General features: G+C 36.3%; 1 protein-coding gene across 14 annotated transcripts in view; it reads right to left on the reverse strand.

The window, feature by feature from the left end:
• Positions 1-712: 712 nt before the first annotated feature.
• Positions 713-23,040, reverse strand: part of IQSEC1 (IQ motif and Sec7 domain ArfGEF 1) — a 378,402-nt gene continuing 356,074 nt past the window's right edge. For 9 of the 14 annotated variants that reach the window (XM_072421014.1, XM_072421019.1, XM_072421017.1 and 6 more), the window contains 4 exons: positions 21,930-22,103; positions 20,688-20,864; positions 8,899-8,948; positions 713-8,035 (listed from right to left, as the gene is read on the reverse strand). In XM_072421014.1, the coding sequence (XP_072277115.1) occupies positions 7,505-8,035; positions 8,899-8,948; positions 20,688-20,864; positions 21,930-22,103 (932 nt within the window). In that variant the 3' untranslated portion in view covers positions 713-7,504. Of the gene's footprint in view, positions 8,036-8,898; positions 8,949-14,937; positions 18,645-20,475; positions 20,520-20,687; positions 20,865-21,929; positions 22,104-23,040 lie in introns of those variants that run through there. The other 5 variants (XM_072421015.1, XM_072421022.1, XM_072421026.1 and 2 more) reach the window with 4 other exon arrangements.

Genomic DNA, 23,040 nt, shown 5'->3' on the forward strand with positions numbered 1-23,040 from the left:
TTTACATGTTTGATTTCTGGGTACAGGAAAAGGCTTAAAGACATCTGTGAGTAACAGTGGATGTAACCTTCTTACAACCCAACGTGATTCCTTCTGCTGCCCTCCAATATATGTAAATCTGCTTCAAGACAAAGCAACAGGTTTCTTTATAATACCTTGTACCATCAGCACATACGTACCTTTCCTTCACTCTCCCACTAATCCATTTAGTGACAAGATCTATAGAAAATACCCGGACATAGAGAATCATGTGACTCATTCCATGTGCCAGTGGTGAGACAATCAGTGTTACCACAAAAACTTCAAAACTCCATTTAGGCTATAAATCATGCAGAGCTGCATGAAAGTAAACTTATTGCTTTGTCCTGCATTGGTGAAGCACAGTTTTAAGTCTTATTTATCAATCTAAAAAAAAGAAATGTAAATATTTTCCCATAGCATCCCATCAAGTTTTAACATAGCCAAAATAAATGTTGGGGAAGGAAAGTCTTTTTATGGTTGGCTGCTGGGTACCAATACAGACTACTGCACCTGCATGACCTGCTATATAACAGCCAAAGGAAAGTCAAGCCCAGCACCTTCGTTTAAAGTTGACTTTGGATAAGGGGACAATCACCCTCCTACATTTTAGTTGGCTATGTCTCTGTTACCTACCTTTGTCTTAAGGCATGGAAAGTCATACAAATGCATGAATAGGAACAAAATAACACTGTCATCTTTCATGGTTTATTGAGTTAGTCCACATGATCACAGTTATAGTTGTACATCGATAACGTTTGTTACTACTTACAAACAGAATGCATATTAAAATGAAAGCACTCCTTTCTTTCCATTAATTACAAAATACAACATGTGCCCCATCGGACACCACCCCATCCAATGGGGCTCTAACAGTCTGCTCTTAGGAACTAATTAATGCTTGTTTTTCCTAAAATGCAATGTAAGAGTCAGGATTCTAGTAAGAGATAGGTACTGTATGCAACCTCAATATGACTGCAGACGGAATAGTAATTTACACACTATATACAATATTCAGTTACCTATAACTCCTACTTTGTCCTAACAGCCACCATTCCAATTGTAATCTTTTGGTTAGTTCCTTCTTTTTTACTTTGTATATACACAAAACATCCACTTCTTTATTTGCTAGCAGGAAGTGCAATGATATTTTACAATGAAAACATAACAAATTCATGCGGAACTGCAGGAGACACAGCAAGTCAACAAGTAAAGATTCAATATACATATATGTATAAATATATCTGCTGCCAATTTCAGCTTATGTTAAGAAACCAGAGGTCTCCGCTACATGCAGCACCATGGGAAGTGTCATTCTACAATACTTGTACAGTATAATATTATTTTGTTATTGTTTACAGTGTACATTTCATTCTTAACTTAAAAATACATATACATTTTATAGTCATTCCAGGAAAGATGAAGCTTTTGTTTTCGAGTATTTTAAGGCTTGCTACTAGTGTGATTTTACTCTTTAGAAACACTGCACCATTATTACCAAAATCTGACAGTTTATGAATAACGTTGCCTATAGAAAACTGATCAAGGCATGTTTTTTTGTGCAGGTAACTAGCTATGCAGCAGATCTACAAATCATCAGTAGGGGCCAAATATGAGTGAAATGATTTTAACAGAGTAAGTCGATGAGTTGCAGAAATTCAACTTTAGTGCACATTACATGCAAATGTATTGCAAATTGCAGATTTAAAACTGAGCCAAATAAACTCTACAAGTTGCAGAATTGGATTGGCTTGGTGTAAATACAGTATAATTTGCCAGTGACTTTGAGTCAAATTTTCTGCATCTTATTGACCATCTCTAGACTTCAGTGAGGAACACTGCTGTGTATGGCACACTAGAAGCAGCCATGACAAAACTTTACTGTATCTGGCTCTAAATTCCTGGCTGAAGGATGTCTGATATAAGGGCGCTTTAGAAGTTTATGCTTCTCCATTTAGTGCACATTTCCACCTTCAGACCATGCAATGCAAAATCCCTCCATTCTTTAAATTCTGCCAGATGTAGCTCAATAAAGTCAATGTCATTTTAAAACTTGGGTGCATTTTGCCAGAAGAAGAATTACCCCCCAAGCTGCTTGAAGACCTAGAAAAAACTTAAATTGGTCATATTCAATTAAAGAACAAAGGAGTTCTTTGCTACACAGGTTAAAGATGGATGACTTTTGTAATGACATGTTCACACTGGATGTGTTGGAATGAATTTTGCTGTAAGTCCTCTTGAAGAACAAATACATGAACAATGCAAACATAGCCTACTTAGGAACACTGTTCAGATTGACATTCTAATATTGGAACTTTTGGTATTTGCATTACTTCTCCCTGCTGATCCCTCCTCTCTGTAACTATAAGCACAGAAACCCAGACATCACGGGGTCTGAAAAAGTTATGCATTGAAAATGGAAAAGTTTTATTTAGTAATTTCAGCTTTAATGTGAATAATGTTATTTTTTACCTAACTAAAATCTTAAATAACTAAAAATAACTAATGTTATTTTTTTCCCAAAGATCCTCAAAGGTCACAACAAAAACTTACAAGCTTGGTTTTCATTGGTTTTCCTCGTAATAACTGCTGGTTGTTTACATTACAGAGCTGGCAACCTGCCATGATTCTGCTGCAATAAAATTAGGTAAAAAAAGATTTTAGTGCCAGTGTTGTAAACATTCAAAATGTATTATCTTTTATAATGCCTACTGATATAAGGATAAATGAGGGCTTGATATAAAGTGCCTTTACTACTTGTTTAGAATGTGTTCATGGTTTTTCACTAACTTATACTATTAGGAGTAACTTGCAAAATACAAATTAAATATAGTGAGAGATTAATTACAGTAGATTTATATTTAAAGTAAATATGTTCAGTATGTTTGTATTCATGCACTTTATTCAGCGTTTGATAGGTAAATCACCTCTGTTGTCATTATCATAATAATTTCCATATGAATGCTAAAGGCTTAGTATCAATATTCAGACACATTAACTATGCCATAAATAATTAATAAGCCACACAAAAAAGTGTTTTTAGCTGTGCCATAACGTGTAGCTTAAGGAGTTGCTACTATTCAAACAACTAGAGTCATCTTTCTTGGAATGACTTATAAATGACAGAAATTCTCTACTATAAAGTACAGAGGTAAGTAGGGAAGGTTACATAATTGAATATGGTAACACCTTACCTCAGCTATTATGAACAATAATACTGATACATTTTTTTCCAAATATACACTATTTAAATTGTAGCATTAGAATATTTACCGTAGATGACATGCAAAATGGATGTTTTTTTCCCTTAGTGTTAAGTTCTATAGCCTGTGAGGCGCAGAACCAAGCCTCCGACTCTCGTAAATCTATTTATTATAAGATAGAACCTCTGCAGCTCAGGAAAACTCTATAACCTGCAAGAAAAAGTGACTGAGGCTTAGATGAGCATTCACTATTGTACAATGTAAGCCTCTACAAAGGATCAGAAGGAGCCTACAGCTGTCATAAAACCTTTTATGCAATTCACAAAGATATTTTGCAATCTGAGTGTACTTATTATTTTTTCTGCAAGATTCTATACCCCCCAAAATTGAATTTTTATAGTTTCAGAGAATTTGCTTCCTACAAGATTCAGGGACTCACTATCTAAGGCATACCTGAATGACAGGGCAAGGCCTCATGTAACAATTCATGTTTACCATGAGCTATTTCATCTTCATCAGATTCTAACCTGCCCTGGAGGTTTTAATCCAATTGGTGGTCATGGGGAACGTCCAGGTATTTGATTTTAAACACAGTATATAACCATAGATGTGCTCCAAATTATGCAAGAAGCATACATTTTAGCTCATCTGGGTTTTACTGCCCTCTGCATAGTGTTTTCCAAATATTCAAACTATTCTATAGTCAGGAAAACTTAGGATAACTTTCAGCCTTCTCTGTAGTGTAGTATTAGAATGATCTATGCAGACCTATTGTGCTTTTGTAAAGCTTTCACAACCTGCAATCACAAAAACAAATTTGTGCTTGTGAAATGCCAGTTTGTCTGTACAGAATATGCAATTTAAGATTTAGTCTTAAAATGAAGGCAGATAAAATGTTCATAGACAGGTATTTATATATGTGCAAATCCAATAAGTTTAATGTCAGGGGTGCACAACCTGTAGATCATCACTCCTAATGGGCTTCTTGAAATTGTCTCCTAAGACCAGGATTGACAGGTATATTTATCTAAGAATTGTCTATTGGGAAAAACGTATTTACATTTTCTGTCCTGGCTTTTGAACTAATTGTACACCGATGGTATGATGAAATATAAAGCTAAACTCCAGGCAGATATACATGTTATATATTAATGCAGCTCTGAAACAAACAGCATCAAATTATTTTTTTTTTATGTAATCAGTATAAGTACCTAAAAGTCGCAGTATGTCTTGATGAATGGGTTCACCAGTCAATAGCAAATATAAATTCTTAAAAGAATGTCCTGCCAGACAGAGCTGTCTCTCAGAATAGAAAGAAATAGAAAATCCTTAACCAAATAAAACAGCTTTAGTAGATGTGTTGTATCTGTGTATTAAGTTGAAATACCTTGGGTCTAGCTTTAAATAGATAATATATAAAAACTATAGTATCCTTACATAATTAAACAACATTTTTTTGAGTAAGCTAGTATGATTACCTGAAATATGTCTTTAAATTGACATGCCTTACACGACATAGCTAAAAATTAGTCTTGCAATGGAATGCCTGTTCTGCAATTTGATGAGAAGGTTGTGTTAGAAAAGGGATATTGTGTAGTAATGTGTGTGAGCAGTTCAAATAGCAAACATACATTTCTGTAGATGAAATATATTTAATATATTGTATCCCTTTTAATGCTATATAGCACCACATCACATGAGTATAAGCACTTCTTTAGAAGTCTCCTAGAAGTTAACCATTTCTATACAATATTTTGTTTTCATGTGTTCAGCTTGAGCTGCCTTTAAAACAGGCTGGGTACCCCTTGCTAGTCCTTACATATGCATAAAGTATCTGACTGCTTCTTAAAACTGTTTTCTATAGTCTGCAAGGCCAGTCTCTGCTTCTCACAGGAACAGAACGTAGACACAAACTGTTCCATGTGTATTAAATGTTTATTAGTAGAGCAGTAGCATACATATTTGTAGTATGTTGCTAACTCCTCTATATATGGGAGGGGTATGGACATACAATTCAACCATGTATACTTTGTTACAGATAGAAAAGAACAAAACCCAGAAATGATGCATGTACAACACTATACAGTAAATACAGACATGTTTAGAAACAAAGATAATGCTGTCTCGTAGTCTGACTCCTTGGAGACACACAACTCTTCATGTTGCTGTTTTGCTGGTATCATGAGACTAGGCAGGGTACATAGTGAAGATTCATCAAATTGGTTATTAAGCCTTGACATCTACAATGAAAAAGTAGCTCTACCATCATTTGTTAGCTTTTACTTCCTAAGAAACATAACATTAAATATAATTTAAAGTAAAAGGGGCTATATTATAAAAGCAAGTGCAGAAGAAAATGGATGTTGTGACTTAAGCAGACTTGCCGAATTGTTTTTTTTTACAAATCTCGTCATTGATATACTGAGGTTGTGCTACAATACAGACTATTTTGGAGCAAATGTGAGACACTCTGTGTTTACACAGAGCAAGGGGGGATGCCAATGTCATACAGGAGATTTGGCAGGTTGGAAAAAAGTCTAATTGGCTTTGGACTCTGCTGATACAGCAAATGCAAACTGGCACCACAATGCACTCATTGTTACATTGCCAGATGTGTTTGTGAATGGGCAGACTGGGTGAAGAAATGACTTTCCTGTGAGCCTGAATATTTCTGAAAACTTAATCAATCTGATCTCCAAATAATAGCAAGATTTAGATAAATATAGTAAAAGTGCTATTAGTCTATAATCAACACATTAGTAGTATAAATGAAAATACATGTAGATTGTTTCCCGCAACACTCGAAATCATAAAATCTTTGTTTATGTACACCTTGAGCTCTAGGTGCTCCCTCTTCTGCCTTTTTCTTGCTACTATATTGGTATACAAGGGCTCTGGGCTAAAAGAAAGATCCAGCAGACTAAAGGGGCAGGGCATAGTACAAATTCAGCAGTTTAATATGCAGAAGTAAATTATCACAATTTCAGCATCGGTGCTGGAAGAAAATTAAAGGTATGTGCAGACACATCTAGGAACCTGCTGTTCATTTCTACTACAAAATGAGGCAAGTAAAACCTAATAGCAGGTTTACAACCCAGATATCTAATCTGCTTGCTATGGACAACATCACCATTTTCTTCTACACAGGTTTTAAAATGCTGCAAAACAAACAGCTCTGGGTTCAGTTATCAATGGACAACAAAAAAGGGGAAGCACTGCAGTAGAATAAGTTTTGCAGAGTTGAAAGGTGGGATGTACTGTTAAAGTGAATTTGTAGAATTTGCCAATTAAAAATAAGACAACTTGGAAAGAAGAATGAAAAAACACTGCTAAAAAAGTCTGAAAATACATTCTCTGCTATAAAAAGGTTTCAAATGTTTCAATTACTATTTTAAAATCAAAGTGAATGTTGACAGCACGGTGACACTGCAGACAAAAGTGAAAGGTTTCATAACTGTTATGTGAATACACAAGACGCACATCTAGTTTCCATGTGTTTACAAATCTCATGTATATATATATTTATATATATTTATATATGCATATAAAAAGGTAGATAATGAAAATTCACAGTTCTTACAGCCATTAAAGTGTCAGAGGATGTGTGTTTGTTTGTGTGTGTGTAGATCTATTGTCACTTCTATTAAAAGTGCAGGTTTTCCCTAAGCTAGCTCAATTACCTGAAATGCAAAAGCATAATACTGATCTGTATCATAATTATTTTTAACATAAGAATAATTTATTTTTTGTACAAGCAAGGTAACTAAGACCAGTACAGAAAAAATGTCTATGATTATTGGCACATTTAATTGTGAATTGCTTTTTTTTATTTTAGGAAAATACTGTAATCTCTTTTTATATATATTCTTTTCCAACAATCTATGTCAAGTGAAAATGCTAGTGTGTCGATATTGCTAGATTAGAGAAAAAAAGAAAATTAAGTATTTCTTTGTTCAAGTACAATTATTTAGGGTACTAATGTGCACACGCACGCAGTATATTAATAAGATAGTAGATATCTGTGTACACTCACGCAGTATAGCTAGGATTATTAGATATATAATAATATGAACCACGCTAAAGGTTTTGCCTTTATGCAACAACTAGGCCGTTTCTCTTGCTATTACTATTTTGTCATTAAATAATAAATAATGGTCAGTTTCTCTAAAACCTTCATAAAAGCATCCAAACTTCTTTATTAGTTAAGTATGCTTTCACATGTTAAGAAAACAGAATTCTACCAATCCTAACTGTTTACTGGAAGTTCTACTAAAAGGGTACCTCTAAACTATTGTGCTAATACCACTGTGTTTAGGTTTCGTGCTTGTGGATGTAGAAGGAATCTGCTGACTGTGGTGGTGTTGGGAATGTGCTGAGTGCCCAGAGTGTGAATGGCTAGAATGAGAATGCTGTGCATGAGGGTGCTGGATATAGGATGCATGTGAAGCATGTTGCCCATGTGGATGGTACTGGTGTGGTTGGATGTGCTGGGGAGGGTGGTAATGATGATGGTGGTGATACGGTGGCGGGTTCTGCTGCATGTGGCAATACTGTGAATGTTGTGCATGCACTTGTGCCTGTGTTTGTCCCTCAGCTTGTCCTGCATGATGACTTGTTGGATGTTGTTGGTGTGAAATCAAAGTGGGGTGCTGCTGGGGTGGTCCAGACAGGTGGCCTTGGGAAGATGGCTTCCCCCTCTTGCTGCCAAACAGAGAACCTAAGAGGGAGGAAGAGTTAGGTATACTTTGACGAGAGGCACATTCTCGAGTTGAGGTGGCTCGTCTACGCATGTGAGGACTGCTAATGATGGACCCCTGAAAAGAAAGCATAGAAACAAAAATTACAAAATATACAACAAGCCTCTTAAAATTATAAACGAAAATACTCACTGCTAAAAACTACAAACCTACATCTAACACAAACCCACCAAGAGCCATTTGTCTGTCACACTAGCTATCATCATCCCAGGTTGTACACTTAACAGGCAGTTACAGTCATACTTTAAACATTTAGGCTGTGAAACATAGGCAGCTATCTACTTTTTTTATTAGCCTTTGCTCTAGATTTAAGCCTACAGAAACTATGTCTACACCTGGGCTTACAGGGACAGTCATTAGGCAGTCACGGGACACAAGTTACCAAAGGCAAACACACAGAGGCGGCTGAACACATGATCAGTGTAAATTAATGGTTTCAAGATGAATGAAATCTCATGAAATCCACATTGATTTACTTTTAGAGTAAGGTCTAGCTAAGGAGAATCTCAGCATCCCTGTAAATATTGGTACCTAATTAACAGATTTATATTAATAATAAACATCATCAAACTGACATAAAGGCATGAGACAGTCAAGAGCTGCATTAAAAGTACAAGATAGTGAGGGGAAAGTGTTAGCAGCCAGCTGAGTGGTACAGGACCACAGTGAGAAGGAAGCAGACAGTTGTGTGTGGTGGAGACATGCTACAAGGAGCCAGTAGGAGTATTACAAAGAGCCACAAGCAGCAGTCGTGTCCCCATAGAGTCATAAAAGGTTGGTTTGTCTCATTTGGAAGATACAGTGTGAGAATCCCAGGCATGCAATATCTGAGGCAAGCAGAATACAGAGGAACAAAAAAGTGTTCAAGTGAAAGGAAAGGTATCAAATGCATATCACATCCAGCTAGGCATCCTACTTACTTCCATATTGCTGTCTAGCGATCCTGCACTGCTGCGCCGCCCACGCTTGCCTGCCCAGGACATGCAATACCATAGATTAGACATCGACACAACAGCTGGGAAACACAAGCCTTCCCCTGACTGATAGCCTGCTCATTTACTCTCTAAAGCAAAGCAACTTGACATATCTGCGCTCCTCTCACTTCCTGTGAAATATTTTCATATTTCACCAGAGGTTCAGTACAACAAGACCTTTGACCCCACTAGTGGTGTTATATGCACGCTGGTTTCTCCAGCAGTTGATGGTTCCCAGCATGCTTTGTCAAGCAACATATGTACAGTAGAATCATTGACACAGCATACTGGAAACTGAAGTTTAAGAGCTGCTGGGAAAATGCAGCATACCCAACTTCCACTTGGAGGTAAACCATAGGTTGAACAGTCTTGCAGAATAAAACCATCTAATAAATATGATATTCCAGAATAACTCAGAATAAACTTGACTAAAGCACTGTTCCTGACCTCTGCTCATTCTGAAAAAAACTATTAACATTATATTTGTTACATGCAATTTAAAAGGCCACATCTATTGCTCTAAAATCTCAAACATTTACTTCACTTGCATGGGTTTTTTATATGATTTATTAGACATTTATTAGACCACTATAATTGGTGTCAAGTCTGAAATATCCTTTCAGATTTGAGCAGATAAATTTGAAGATGAGGAAATGAGAAAGTTACGCACAAAATACTAAAATAGTATGAGAAATGGAACATCTGCTTGTGATCTAATATCTCTACATCAGCGGAATAAGAGCTAGGAGCACAATTCAGGGCCTGGGCTATGGGTAATGCGGCTAAACTAGCATTGCCAACACAAATTAGCTTACTTGCACGGGTTTTGACGTTTCTGAGCAAGAAATTAAAGGCTGCAAAATGACACTGGATGATTAGTGATGCAATGAATGGAAATGAAACATTTCTTTTTCATATACAATATGTTTAGCTCTAACTTGTAATTATATGAGTTGTGGTGTGTTAGTTTTTTTAATCTAGGTAAAGAGTTAGGCCACCACTATATATATTACTGATACTAGGAGGTCTTTAGTTGGCTGCATCACTCTGTAACTTTGTAGTATACTTGGGCACACAAAAAAATTTAACTTACTGGAGTTTGTGGCACTAATACATTGCTATTAAACCTCATTACTCATGCTGTATTCTTTATAATATGAAATGATAAAAACATGCAATAGGAAGACCAAGACCCTAAACTATAACTTTACTATTAGAGATGTGGGATCTCAAGCACAGGAATCTTGCAAGGATCTGCAAGATATAAAAGAACTCAATGAACAGGGAATTTTCTAAAGATGCAATAATACTTTAGGGTAATTAGGTTTATATTGATGAAACTTATGTGTGCTAAAGCGGCTTTAGTTTTACATGTAAACTTCTTTTCCCAATAACTACTGCTAATGATATGTAATCCTTTTATTTTCTAATCTGTGCTTCAAAATGTACATTTAGAACAGGTACACGCACTTTTTGACATGTTTTGTGTTAATAAAAAAAAACAATGGGCTATTTTACTGTCATTATGCGTTTGTCCACACCAGTACTAAAACTTTGATATCAATTATTTATTGTAATTGTCCACAATTTTTAAGACAAATATATTATACTAAAAGATTGGATTTCTTGTTCTGGGTAAGCACAAGAATGCAACGTTGTGATAAAACAAATAAAGAATATATAAGGAATATTCAAATACATACAAAAATACTTTAAAATCCAAAAAGATTTTGAAACTTTTACTGGAATACTAGTGTGGTCCCAACAGAGGCATTGGAACATGTCTCTACAGGGTTCCCACCGCTTCCTTGGATAATCCTATCATTGGGCTACCAAACACCTGCTAAACAAACATGTCTAGGGCAGCAGAAGGAAGACTTATCTTGGACAGTGAGTGGGGCACAGGCTATTAGGCAGTGACGATGTTAACAGCCCCAAGATACATTTTCTTCACCATCCTCCACCAGAATTAGAAAAGTTCTGTAGCTCAGATTACCCCCTTTTTGCATTTGCCATGGTCCCAGGTAAGTTTGGGTATCGGGAATGCTAAGTTGATAATGCAAGGATGGAAATCCGCAGTTGTTTTGTTAGCTAAGGGCCTGCCGATTTACGGGGCTCAGAAACCAAGCGGCCATCTTAGAAGCCGGCCAGCCACGACTCCTACAGAATTGGGGCAGCGGCTGACTCTTGAGAGTGGAACCCATCAAGGAAAGAGTTGATTACAGTCCTTCAGGATCTTCGTGCCTCATCTCCCTGTATCTGTTGGCCCAATGAGCCACTTGACTCCTCCTAATGTCACATGTTACTGTGGGGTACTTAACATAAATTCAGCAATTTTTCTTCCTCCTGCTCTTGGCTCATCAGACTGTGCAGTAAGTGACATCCTTTCCCTGCCCTCCCGCGGGTATCCCAACAAACTATTAACTTGTTACAGAGCTACAGGCCCTAAAACACATATTACCCACCAAAACGAACAGAGACCCTGATTATTAAATTGTGGGTTATTCATCAAGCATCTATATCTGAAGTTAAACAGGTCCTAGGAATATTTGCAGAGAAAGCAGAAGGGTTAGGAGGGGAAACATCTAGCTTATCACAGCGTATTGAGTGTCTCAGCTGGAGAAGGACAGAGACTCTCATTACCAAGAGTTGGTGTCTCTTTATGTTTCAGATGATGGTTTTAAAAATAAGGTATGTAGAAATAATATTCATTAATGTGGTATCCATGAGCAGACTCTTTGTATGAAATTGTTGCACACATCTTTAATCAGCTACAGGAATTTTTACTTCCTCTTGGCTTTAAGTGGATGGAGTGAAACATATGCTGGGCCTATGCTCCATGAACCCAAACAGACCTCAATATTTGATTTGCAGAAGTCTAATTTTACAGTATCAAAAAGGGCCAATATGAAAGAAGCTTAGGATAAAGACCCAACGCATCTTGATAGAACACGTCACACCCTTGCCCAAAAAATGTTACAAAATCCTTAAGATGAGGCATCACTTGAAACCATTAGTTAGAAAAATCAGAGGGGCAGGGCAACCCCTCCTATCTGATCGTATGTAAATTGGGGACCGCATACTCGCTTCTACTTTGACCTGGTAGGTCTTTTTGAATTTTTAGTTATTGAATTCTTTCCATTGGGTGACAGGCTGTCTCTCTTCTCTGCACCTACGTCCTAAGTGGGTCCATTTCCTCTTCCCCAAACAAGACAACGGCTGAGGACCCCCACAGGATGCACGAGTGTTCTTGCTCATTTTGCAACAACTTCAGTAATTATAGGTGCCTGAACTAAAATACCCTTTCCTTCGTTTTGACTTACTGATTTGTCTGAATAATGTTTTAAAAAACTCTTTAACTGGATAATCCACTGGTCTCACTTACTTGAGTCTCGTTGAGCATGTTTGCAAAAGCCCTTTACCTTGTTTAAATTTTATTTAGTTACGATGAATTGATGCTTTAGTTCATCAGATCCCTAGGTATAACTTGACACCCTCATTTTTGTATTATAAGAGCTGATCGATTCTCCCTCCCCTGTGTCCCCTACTTTAAAATTGTTGCATTAGTATGAACATAATTTCATAAAGCCACTGACAATGTCACTACAAGGAAATGCATTTAAAATAACTTAATGTGCAGCGAGCAGGCAGAATAGTTTACTTAAAGAGACCTTCCAACAAAAACTTAGATTCCTTATGTTCCCTGTGTTATTAAACAATAATTTTTTTTGCCTCCCAAAAAATCCTTTCGTAAAACACTTTGAATTGCAGACTGAAACACGTAATTTATCCCGCAAGGCATGTCAACCATTGGGTGTACCCCACTGAAGGAGTGGTTTTTCTGTTTTACTAGTTCGCAGCCAACCCCATAAACATCAGCTAGACACAACCTAAAAGTTATCTGGAAAAATTTTTTTCAGCCTAAAAAATATTTTAACATAGAAAATCTTGCAATCTTGTAATTTACCAAAAAACACGGTCTCCCTAATTATTCCAAGAATAACAGCAGGTAAAATGTGCTCTGTATAGAAGCAAAATTAAAAAAGCATGAAAATGAAGTCCAACAAAAAAACCAAAAGAAACGCTAAGAGGTAAAGTTTTAAAACTTTATTATTAATGTCAGCTCCATGAATTTTCTGATAGCAAATATACTTTAAAAAGGAGCACTTAATCTATCTAGCAACAAAACTAAATTCAAAGTGCATTATATAAATGAAATACCAGTCATTAGTTATGGTGGCTGCATTTTTTTTCTGTTTATTTTAACCTGGCAATTCCACCAGTACCATACTTCCTATCCTAGGATTACATTCCCTGCACTGTATCTATGGAGTAGCAGCATTTCCACCCTAAACTGCTCACTACTAAAATGAACTAGAGGATTTACCCTTCTCTAAAGGTAGGCACATACAGAATCAGAAAATAAAGGATTTCTCAACAGGTTGACTAATTTTATCTATTATCTATTTGGTCTTTGCAGGAGGAATAGTTTTTTTGTTCATCCTAAAAATGAGGGATGGTATCGCTAGGCAATAATTAGGTTGTTTTAGATGGAGCTAATGCCATGAAAGGGTAGCAGGTATCTGCCATAATTGGCAACAGTGGGTTTCCAACAATCAGGATGGGACTGGACCATATATAAACCCCATTTCATCACAGCTTTGCGATGGAACCCCATCTAAACTGTCACAGTAGGAGGGTCCTAATAGCAATGGTAGCAGAAATATAGTACAAAAATAGTGTAACCCAATAAAACAAACAATCAAATGTATCAAGGTGTGAAGTTAGGAAAATAAGCACATTGTAGGACACTGTATAATTAGTAAAGTCCATTTATTATGGCTCAGACTTAAAAACAGCTTCAGCATAACGGAAACACAAAACAGCCTAATTCAGCAAAACAAAATAAGGGGAATAAGTCCCATATGGTCAGGAAATCAAGACCTGCCGTCCAAATGGCTACACCAGAAAGAGACCTGGTACTCACACGTAGGAAGTGTTCCAGCTTCAATGTCTTTACTCTAAAACAGCATGGAGCTGCCCAATCCTGCTCCCTTCAGCTTCATTTCTTGTTCTTAGACTGACACCCCAACTTCCTGACAGCCCCAGATATAAATGTCAGGTCATTCTGAAACCCTGGTCTGTACTGCAGTGGGATTGGAAATCCCACCCAGATCACTCTCTCTTATCTCAGAGTCCAGGTCTCCAGGCCCTGGACTGTTTTCACAATAAGAAACTTCCACAACCAGAGAAGTAACAACCTAAAGCAAGGGGAAATGTATTTGCCATCCAGCACCCACCTCTAGTGTCCTGTACAAAGACCAAAAAGACCCATACAACATACACACACACACACACACACACACACACACACACACGCACACGCATAACATATACGGTATGTACAGTGCATAATGCAAAATATACACAGTACATGCTAAACAAAATAAAAAAATAGAGCACAAGACTTTAGTATTTATTTTTTAAAAATAATGCAAAAAAAGTCTAAATGTTTTTTTTGTATTGCTTTTCTTTTCCCCCCTTGTAATTCTACGCACTCTATATTCTGTAGGATGCCAACAGATGACTTAACCAAATAAACTACCTTTAACTGAATTATTACTGATGGATGTTCTCAGTTGTAACACATATGAACTACCCTTATAGGCTGAAAAAAAAAATATTTTGACTACTCATCATAATGCAGCCTGTCTGTCAGCAACAGTTCAGTAGGCATTGGTAGTGATTTGAGGACAACAGTGTTGATATTCCAGCTAACTTGCTAAACTTTTAAATGCGGCCTGCAACTACTGAAAAAGGATTTTACTTTTTATCCCAATGTGCAAACATATGAGCTTGATTTAAAGCAAAACATAAGGCAAACTGAATTTATGTCAGCCCATGAAAAGGTAATAGATAAAACCAAAATCTATGCACCAAGGCAGTTAGGGTTCCAAATACTGAAGAAAAAACACATGCATAAAAGTTTGAAGGTTGTTTTGTCCATTTATTTTTAAAGCTCAAGTTTCCAAGACCAGCTAGTAAAAAGTTAAGGCTTCTATTGAGCATTGCTGTTCTAGCTTAAATAATCAATAAGCAGTAAAAATAGGATAAAAAAGCCCTAAAATGAGCTATGACGGCTTCCACGGCAATTCTTTCAGAGTCTGATAAGTAGACCTTGTTGCTTCAGTATTAACAAGCAGTTGGTAGTTGTGTCTGGAAATTGACATTCTTGCAAATATATTGTTTTCTTCCTAAAGTGTCCACACATAAAAGATTGTGAATTTTTGAGGTAAATACAAAGCCTTTCTGTCATATTTGGAAAATCTTAGGTTGTATGTCATCCTTTTTGCTCTCAATGGCACAGCTTGAATAATTCTTGTTGACGTCAGTTGAAAAATACCTAGATCTTTATGTACTGTGTCATAACACAAATTTTACTACCACAAATTATACTCAATTGCTATATGTAAATATCTTGGTAGGACAAGAGTCATTACTTTGGTATACATCTTACAAGTTCCTCAGAACTGTAACATTAGGTATTTATTCAAAATACTAATTAATACCAACAGGGATCTCCTTTAAAAAGTTACCAGTTTCCCTTTTAAACTGAAGGACCCAATGTTTATAGGTACCAGATCCAGTAAGTGAGTCATGGCATCTGGAGATGTTTTCTAGCATACAGTCAAAACTAACTATCTGTCATTTCAGCAAACTGGACATGTCTGTGGTTTGTTCATTTGCCCTTTTCACAGTCATTAAAATAAGGGGAATCTACAAAACCTATAATTTCCTCCAAGGCCACAAATACTTGAGCTAAAGCAAAGCCCCAGCACATAAAACATAATGGTCCACAAATATTTATGGAACTAAAGTTTGCTAAGCACAAAATGTGAAGCTGCACGACCTCCAGTGGAGCTGCTAGTTTGTGGTTGTTTCCAGCTAGATTGGGCTACTTATCAATCCTTAAATGCTACTAGTCATATCAGACATAATGTGGGCTGGAAATTAAAAAGCTATGTTCTAGCAAGCATCCACAAAATTATTTGTGCCTAAGCAGCATCTTTATTTACTTGATTTAACTTTGAATTTTTCTTAAAAATAGCAGTGAAACTTCTGTACTGCAGTATCATATATGTGTATCTGCTGTATAGGAGGTACTGCTGATTTTAAAATTGCTAATCTTACAAGTTTTGAAGTGAGATTTGATGATGTTACTACTGCACAACTACTTTCATTACTGGCGAGGAAGCTGTGTCTGAAGAGCAGCATTGTATGCAAGATGCTCCTGCTTTATCCATTCTGTGGATCTGTGCTTACTGCACCTCTTGTACTGATTTTGAATATTCCTACACCAATATTTTGGCCAACAAGCTCTGACAAGAAGAATAAACCCTTCAATTGTACCAAAACACCACCTCCAGAGATACAATGCACAATTAAATAGTCAGACAATAGTGGTGGTTAGTTATGGGCCCTTGAATGCCTATTTTTAAATAGTTTCTAGCTTCTTTTAAAATACACATGAGTACCCATTCCAGGCACAAGATTGATCACGGTTGTCAGAATATTTGCATTTCTAATTTTTGAAACACAGTTTAGAGATACAGTTATGTATTCCTACTAAATTCTGCTATTGGCTAGAAAAAATATTATGAGATTTGGGGATGGAAGAAAAAAAATTGTTTAGTGTATCCCTTGACCAAAACAAATAGCATTTCTGCCTTTAAATAAATGTTGTGATTTCTTCCAGCAAATAATGGATGGAAAAAGTAAGAGCAGTACGAATATTATATGTCCTACAAAAGAAATCTTTTTAGCAACGGGGTTAATAACCTTGGGAATTTTAAGGCATGTATTCATTTACCAATCCGATACAATTCATTTAACAATCCGGCCAATTTGTGGTTGATCCCCAACCACAAATTGATCATTGGAGTATATAAGTGTTTTTATATTTTTTATCTGTTCAATAAACGTGTGTATTATTAGGAAATTTGTATCGGATTGTTAAATGAATACATGCCTTAAAAGTCCCAAGGTTATTGACCCTGTTGCTCAAAAAGATTTCTTTTGTAGCATATATATTAAGGGATGTGGCATATGTAAAATGATCCAAAAAACTATAGGGACGTCTTTTTATTTCTAAAAGAATATTATATGGTATGCTCACTTCTATATTAAGGTAATGTTTAAACTGAATTATTAGCAAAAGCAAAACATTTCTATTATTTTGTAAATACATAATAAAATACCAAAACCTAAGAACATTATCTTTTATATCATATATCTTTATCTATATTGATTAAAGGCATGTGGGAGTTCATTAATCCCTGGCATGTTCAGGGGAAGCTGCAATCCTGACAACCAAAGCGGATGCTGAACATGCGCAGCTCAGCTTTATGGCAAATACCTAAAATGATCAGGTAGGTAGGGGGAATTATTGCAGAACAGACATCACCCTTTGTGCAATAGTGACCTGCCTGATTGTGTATTTTTAAAAGCTGAACCTTATTTCTGCTTTAAATGCGGTAGCTGAATTATTTTGAATTTTTCCAGAAATGCAGTGTTTGTGTTACACTTTTGAAGTTGCCATATAGGCTGGGGTGGGTACATTTTGGGCCTGGTGATATTGCTGCCAGGCTCCAAAAGTCCTGTAACAAACTGGCAAGTAATTCTTTTTAGTAGACTTGGGTTAGATCTCCAAACAGGCATAATAAGTGGAATAGTGGAAAATACAGTTTTACCCTGTGAAGTTATTGTCCACACATTTTTTCATCTCATAAGATTACTTACATACTGTCAAAACATTCTATACCAAGTTAGGACTAGTAGAACAAACAAATGAAAGTGGGGTGACCCACATAAAAAGTTTATTTTGGACAAAGAAGAATAAAGGCAGTATTAGGTCCTAGGCAAGGGAGCAGCTTTGGCCCCACATATTTCGGTAACACTGTAAATACTTACAATATGCCCAGAAGAAGCCCCCCTATTTGCACTGTCTACACTGCCATAGATCTATACGTCTAGGTCTATATTTTTAACATATTCTCCCTTGTGGGGTGACAGGCAGTTGTTCAGCAGCAGTTATGTTGTATCTTTGATTTACTGCAAACAAATGGAGGTTGTAGCCAGACTACTTTGACATTTTCTGGGCCCTAGCTTGGGGGTGCCATGTGGATGATGCAGCTCTGGCTTTGGGCACCAGGGGTTGTATGTCTAGATGAAAATGCAATCCAAATATACACTATAACATGGGCTGTGGGTAAACCAATCAAAAATTTTAATAAAGTCACGCAGAGGGGTCTTCAGAGATTAAATTATTTTTAATTTACTTTTTTTTAACTTATTAAATTTTAAAGAAAGACATAAAACTGTAAGGAAGATAATTATATAGTACAAGTATGCACAACTTTTACATATCATATATCATTATTACATTTGTAATCTGTTAGTAAACAGATATGAATATTATACAGCTTAATGAATAAGCCAAGAAACATTCTACAGGGCCAGATACAGGACTTCCAACAGTGATATATTTTTTTACATTTTGTTCGTAAATGGCTGTTGGTATGGATATAGTGATATAATGTGAATACATTATTTTATTTTGTAAAGCTTGTTATAAAATATGTGATAATCTTCTGCAATCCTGTCTTCACTTTCCACCATTTTCTGCTGCTCACCTTTGTGAAAAAACAAAAAAAAAGGTGGGAGCTTAAAAATATACACACTTTGTGATTCCGTGACATTTTTGCAATTCCTCCTTTATAAGGTATAACACAACTGTAGTGACACGAGTAAAAAATGGCAGATAGAGCAGATGATTTTTTGCTGCCTGCACTAACATCTGGCTTTCAAGAAATATGAACACTAGACTCTAAAAAGGTAAAAGAAGGATGTTATGTAGAAGTACTTTTATCTGCATATCCTTTTCTATATATGAGGGGTTGCTGAGAAGTTCCTGGCTTTGCCCCCTTCCAGATGAAATAGAAAAATGAGTGTGTGTGCATATGACAGCCTAATATCTTAGTATGTAACTGTGCAAATATCAGGTCTTTGTGATTCTTAAAACTGTTTTTTCTTTTAGTGAGAAGCTTTGACGGCAGAGGCACAAGAAAGTTTCACGTTGTTGGAGTTACGGGCCGTCATGAAGTTTTTGTTCTTCCAAGGAAAGGAAGGACACCTCTCTCCCAGTGTTTATGACATCTCAGTGTGAATGTCCTTTGCTGACATTCCCTGGAGAAACAAAAACTTCATGATGGCCCCGTAACTCCAACAACGTGAAACTTGCTTGTGCCTCGGCCATCACAGCTTCTTACTAAAAGAAAAAACAGTTGTAAGAATGGCAAAGACCTGATATTTGCAAAGAGACATACCAAGATATTAGGCTGTCATATGCATCCACACTCATTTTTCTATTTCATTTGGAAGGGGACAAAGCCAGGAACTTCTTAGCACCCCCTCATATATATATGACTAGTAAAAGGTTTTATTTAAATGTGGAGCATATCATGTGGATTATGACTACCTGAACCATTATATTATGAGTGGATGGCATGAAGAATGAATAACAGAAAATATTGTAAATGGATTGCTGTAATATTGAACTGATGACCAAGCATGAGTATGGATGTATCCTTAAACAGCCAAGGGGAAGGGAAAATTAAAATGTAAGGGCTAGGTCAAACTAAATACTGAAATGAAATCCTGACTGATTTACGACATGGTCAGCAGGAAAACAACTGCATTTTCTACAGCAGTGTTTTACAAAGATACCTTTAAGAACCGCTAACACTAAATTCCTTTGTACTATTATAGGTGGAAAAGTTTACCCCTGTTTTAAACTTTGTTTTTCCCTGATAATCAGCATACATTGTACCTAAGGCAGATATTGGGACAGCTACATTAAACTTTACCAGATCAAATTTAATTATATACCAAAGGGAAGAATTATCTCAGACATAATGCTGTCTATCCTAAATAAACAGATGTTCACCTTTACCTGAGGCATCAGATAGTAAAAGTAAGCACCTAATGTTTGATATCGGCAGCACTAACAGTCTGAGGCAGTGGTTCACCCAAGAACATTGTTAAATTCCACTATTCAGACAACTGGAGAGTTGGGTTGCTGCTTTGAGTGAGACAGCTTTATCTACTTAATATTTCTGTTTGCCTATGTTTCCGAGTTTGCGTTAGATACATTTTATATTGTGCTAATATGATGAATGCAAAACCTTTATTATTGGCAGTAGAAGATAATGGTTCACAGTTCAGTAGACTATTTGGGGTAGTTGCTGTAGCAAAATTGCAGCAAATAGAGTATGGAGGACATCATAAAACAGGATATGTATCTTCTACTGCATTGCAATGTGGAGCTGCTGTGAATTTAGAAGGGCTTCACTCCATTTCATTCATCAAATGTAATGCACAGGTACACAGAAGCAAAGGATTCACATGAAGCAATTGTTACATGGACCTGGGTCTGTCTGCTTCTAATTCTACAGTTCCACTTACGCTTTCCACTGTCTTCACTCTCCGTTACAAGTATACATAGTAATCTACAATGGTTCAGTTTTCAAAATAATAAACAAAAAAGCAAATGAACCAATCAATAGTCTCATTTCAGGGTTACGGCTGTATACATCACAAATTATAGTATATTTAGATGGAATATACATATTTGTGTATATTAAGCTCATAACCAGGTATAATAGAAAGGTTCTTACCTGCTTCAGAGAGGTCCCTAAGGGAGCTGCTGAGGGCACTGCGTTTTAGGCCCTCTCCTGTGGCATAACTGTCATCAAGACACGTCCGGTTCAAAGTGCCATTACCAGACTCCTTTTTTAAGCTGGAACATTGAGACATGCTTGGACGCACCACCCCTTTCTGCTTCTCTAACTCCGCTAAAGCAAAAGGAATAAGAATACGGAGGACATTAGTTGTACTACAGACATTTGTCACAGAACTAAAACACAATGTTTATTTTTTTTTCATATTCCATTGTTAATGTCCTATCATGTCCTGAGTGCACTGGCTTTTAACTAAGAAAGAAGAACAGTATTTATTATATTGGCACTTGTGGGTCAGTGTTAGAGGAAGCAGTACTAAGCATCAAAAGGTGCAACTTGTAATAATTATTTCTTATTTCCCTCTTCAGTTAGTAATTCTGGACTTAACACAAATGGGTTGAATAGGTAATAGGATGCATTCCAAGATTAATTAGAAGATTCTTTGTAGTTCAGGAAACATTATCCAACATTCATTTTCTTTGTTTATTAATCTATACAGATGAAAACCAAAAGTTGCCTCCGAGCCTGGGGCCCACAGTTCACTATGAACTGTTTTTTCTTTTGTAATTGGCGTCCACACATTTTCTAGGCCACTATCTTGAAGTACTGGACTCATGTTTTCTTTTATAAAGATTGGCCAAGTTGAATGCATGGAAACATGGGGGTCGATGAATACACTTGAAATAAGTTTTAAATAATATTTTTTTTTTGACATGTTGAGGCATTAGGTGCAAGGCTTGATAGAAATTTAAGGGGGAGTTATGACAACAATAAAGCTAAGCCCAAAACTTTCATAAATCTGCACATCTTACAATGTCAACATACCAAGCTGTCCAAAATAACTAGGCATAAGTGAACCTTGTGTTTATTCCGCTCTGCAAATTAATTAATTTGTTAATATACAACCCCGTTCCATCAGAAATGAATGCATAAGAAAACGTTCAAGTTATTTAGAGTGCCTACGTGATCATCTATTCTGACCGGGTTTTAATTGTCTGCTTTAATGTACGATACATAGGTATTGTCACCATTTAACACTAATAAGAAACCCCTAGAAACAAAACAACATTTGCAGAATAAGTGCCATGTCACATGGGCAATTAATATTAGCAATGAATTAAGAATAATGAATAAAGAAAATAAAGGTATTTTTCATGAATAAATCCATAGGGTATATACCTTTGTACTTACACTCTATTCTGTACTTTTCCATTTCTTGAACCTCTGCAATTGACTCCCTCAAATCGTCTGTGAACTTCTTGCGATCTTGAGGATTTGGAGCATTAAAGTTGATCAGAACTTTAATGTCAGCTCCTGGAATTGCTGATGTCAGACGGATACCATTTGGATAGTCTGTATTAAGAAGAACAGTTGTTAAAGTTTTAGAAATCACATTTCTAGATGATAGCACTTGAATGTGCCTAGGTATGTTCTTGTAAGTTTTTATGCATTTAGTGCTTCCCAAAACACAGTTTACAATCTTTATGGTGAATGTGATTGCAGAGTTATAATGACTGGAGATGGTGACTGTTGTCCAGCCAAAGGCCTTTTAATGGTATTTGTTTTGAGCATATTCTTATCCAAGAAGTTGAGAAGCAGCTACAACTGTCGAGGATTCATTGTGTGATGTCTTCTGGTCTGTCATTCCAATACTACCTTTTGGGGTTGATTTACTGAAGGAACACAGACTGATCACTTGGCAAAGTGAATAATCACTTTGTTTAGTAGAAAAGGCTAAATTGTGTTCACTTCAACAACGCAAGAAAAAAAAATTGATTTACCTGCACACGATTGAGTATTCATAATGAACCCAGCTTCCCCATATTTTTATTTCCTTACATTTTGCTAAGTAAACAGTTTCTAATTCTTTAGCAAAGTCTAATTGTGCCACTGGCTTGGATCAAGGCTGCAGCCAGTAAAGTCTTTTAAGACTTACTTGCATTCTGCATGCTTGTTCCAGCTTGAGCAATCTGTAGATAGTAAAACCAGGTTTACAATGGCAGCTATAATGCCTGCTCCTTTAAAAATAAAAGTCAGCAATGGTAGCTTGCATATTTCTTTGCTATTTCTATTTGATATAAATAATTTGTAGCTGGTTGTTTTCATGAATGAAGAAATAACACGTCTTCATATCCTCCTTTATTCCTCATTTTTTCTACTTATTATTGCTGACAGTTGCTGGGAATGTGAAGGCAGGAGAGATGAATCTGTCTTGTGTAATTCATGAACCTCTTGGCAGCTTATCACATCTGTTTTTGTTCTCCATAGCTATGAGCGAAGGGAGGACTGC

Source organism: Pyxicephalus adspersus, chromosome 8 (genome assembly GCF_032062135.1).
Source record: "Pyxicephalus adspersus chromosome 8, UCB_Pads_2.0, whole genome shotgun sequence".
Taxonomy (NCBI): Eukaryota; Metazoa; Chordata; class Amphibia; order Anura; family Pyxicephalidae; genus Pyxicephalus; species Pyxicephalus adspersus.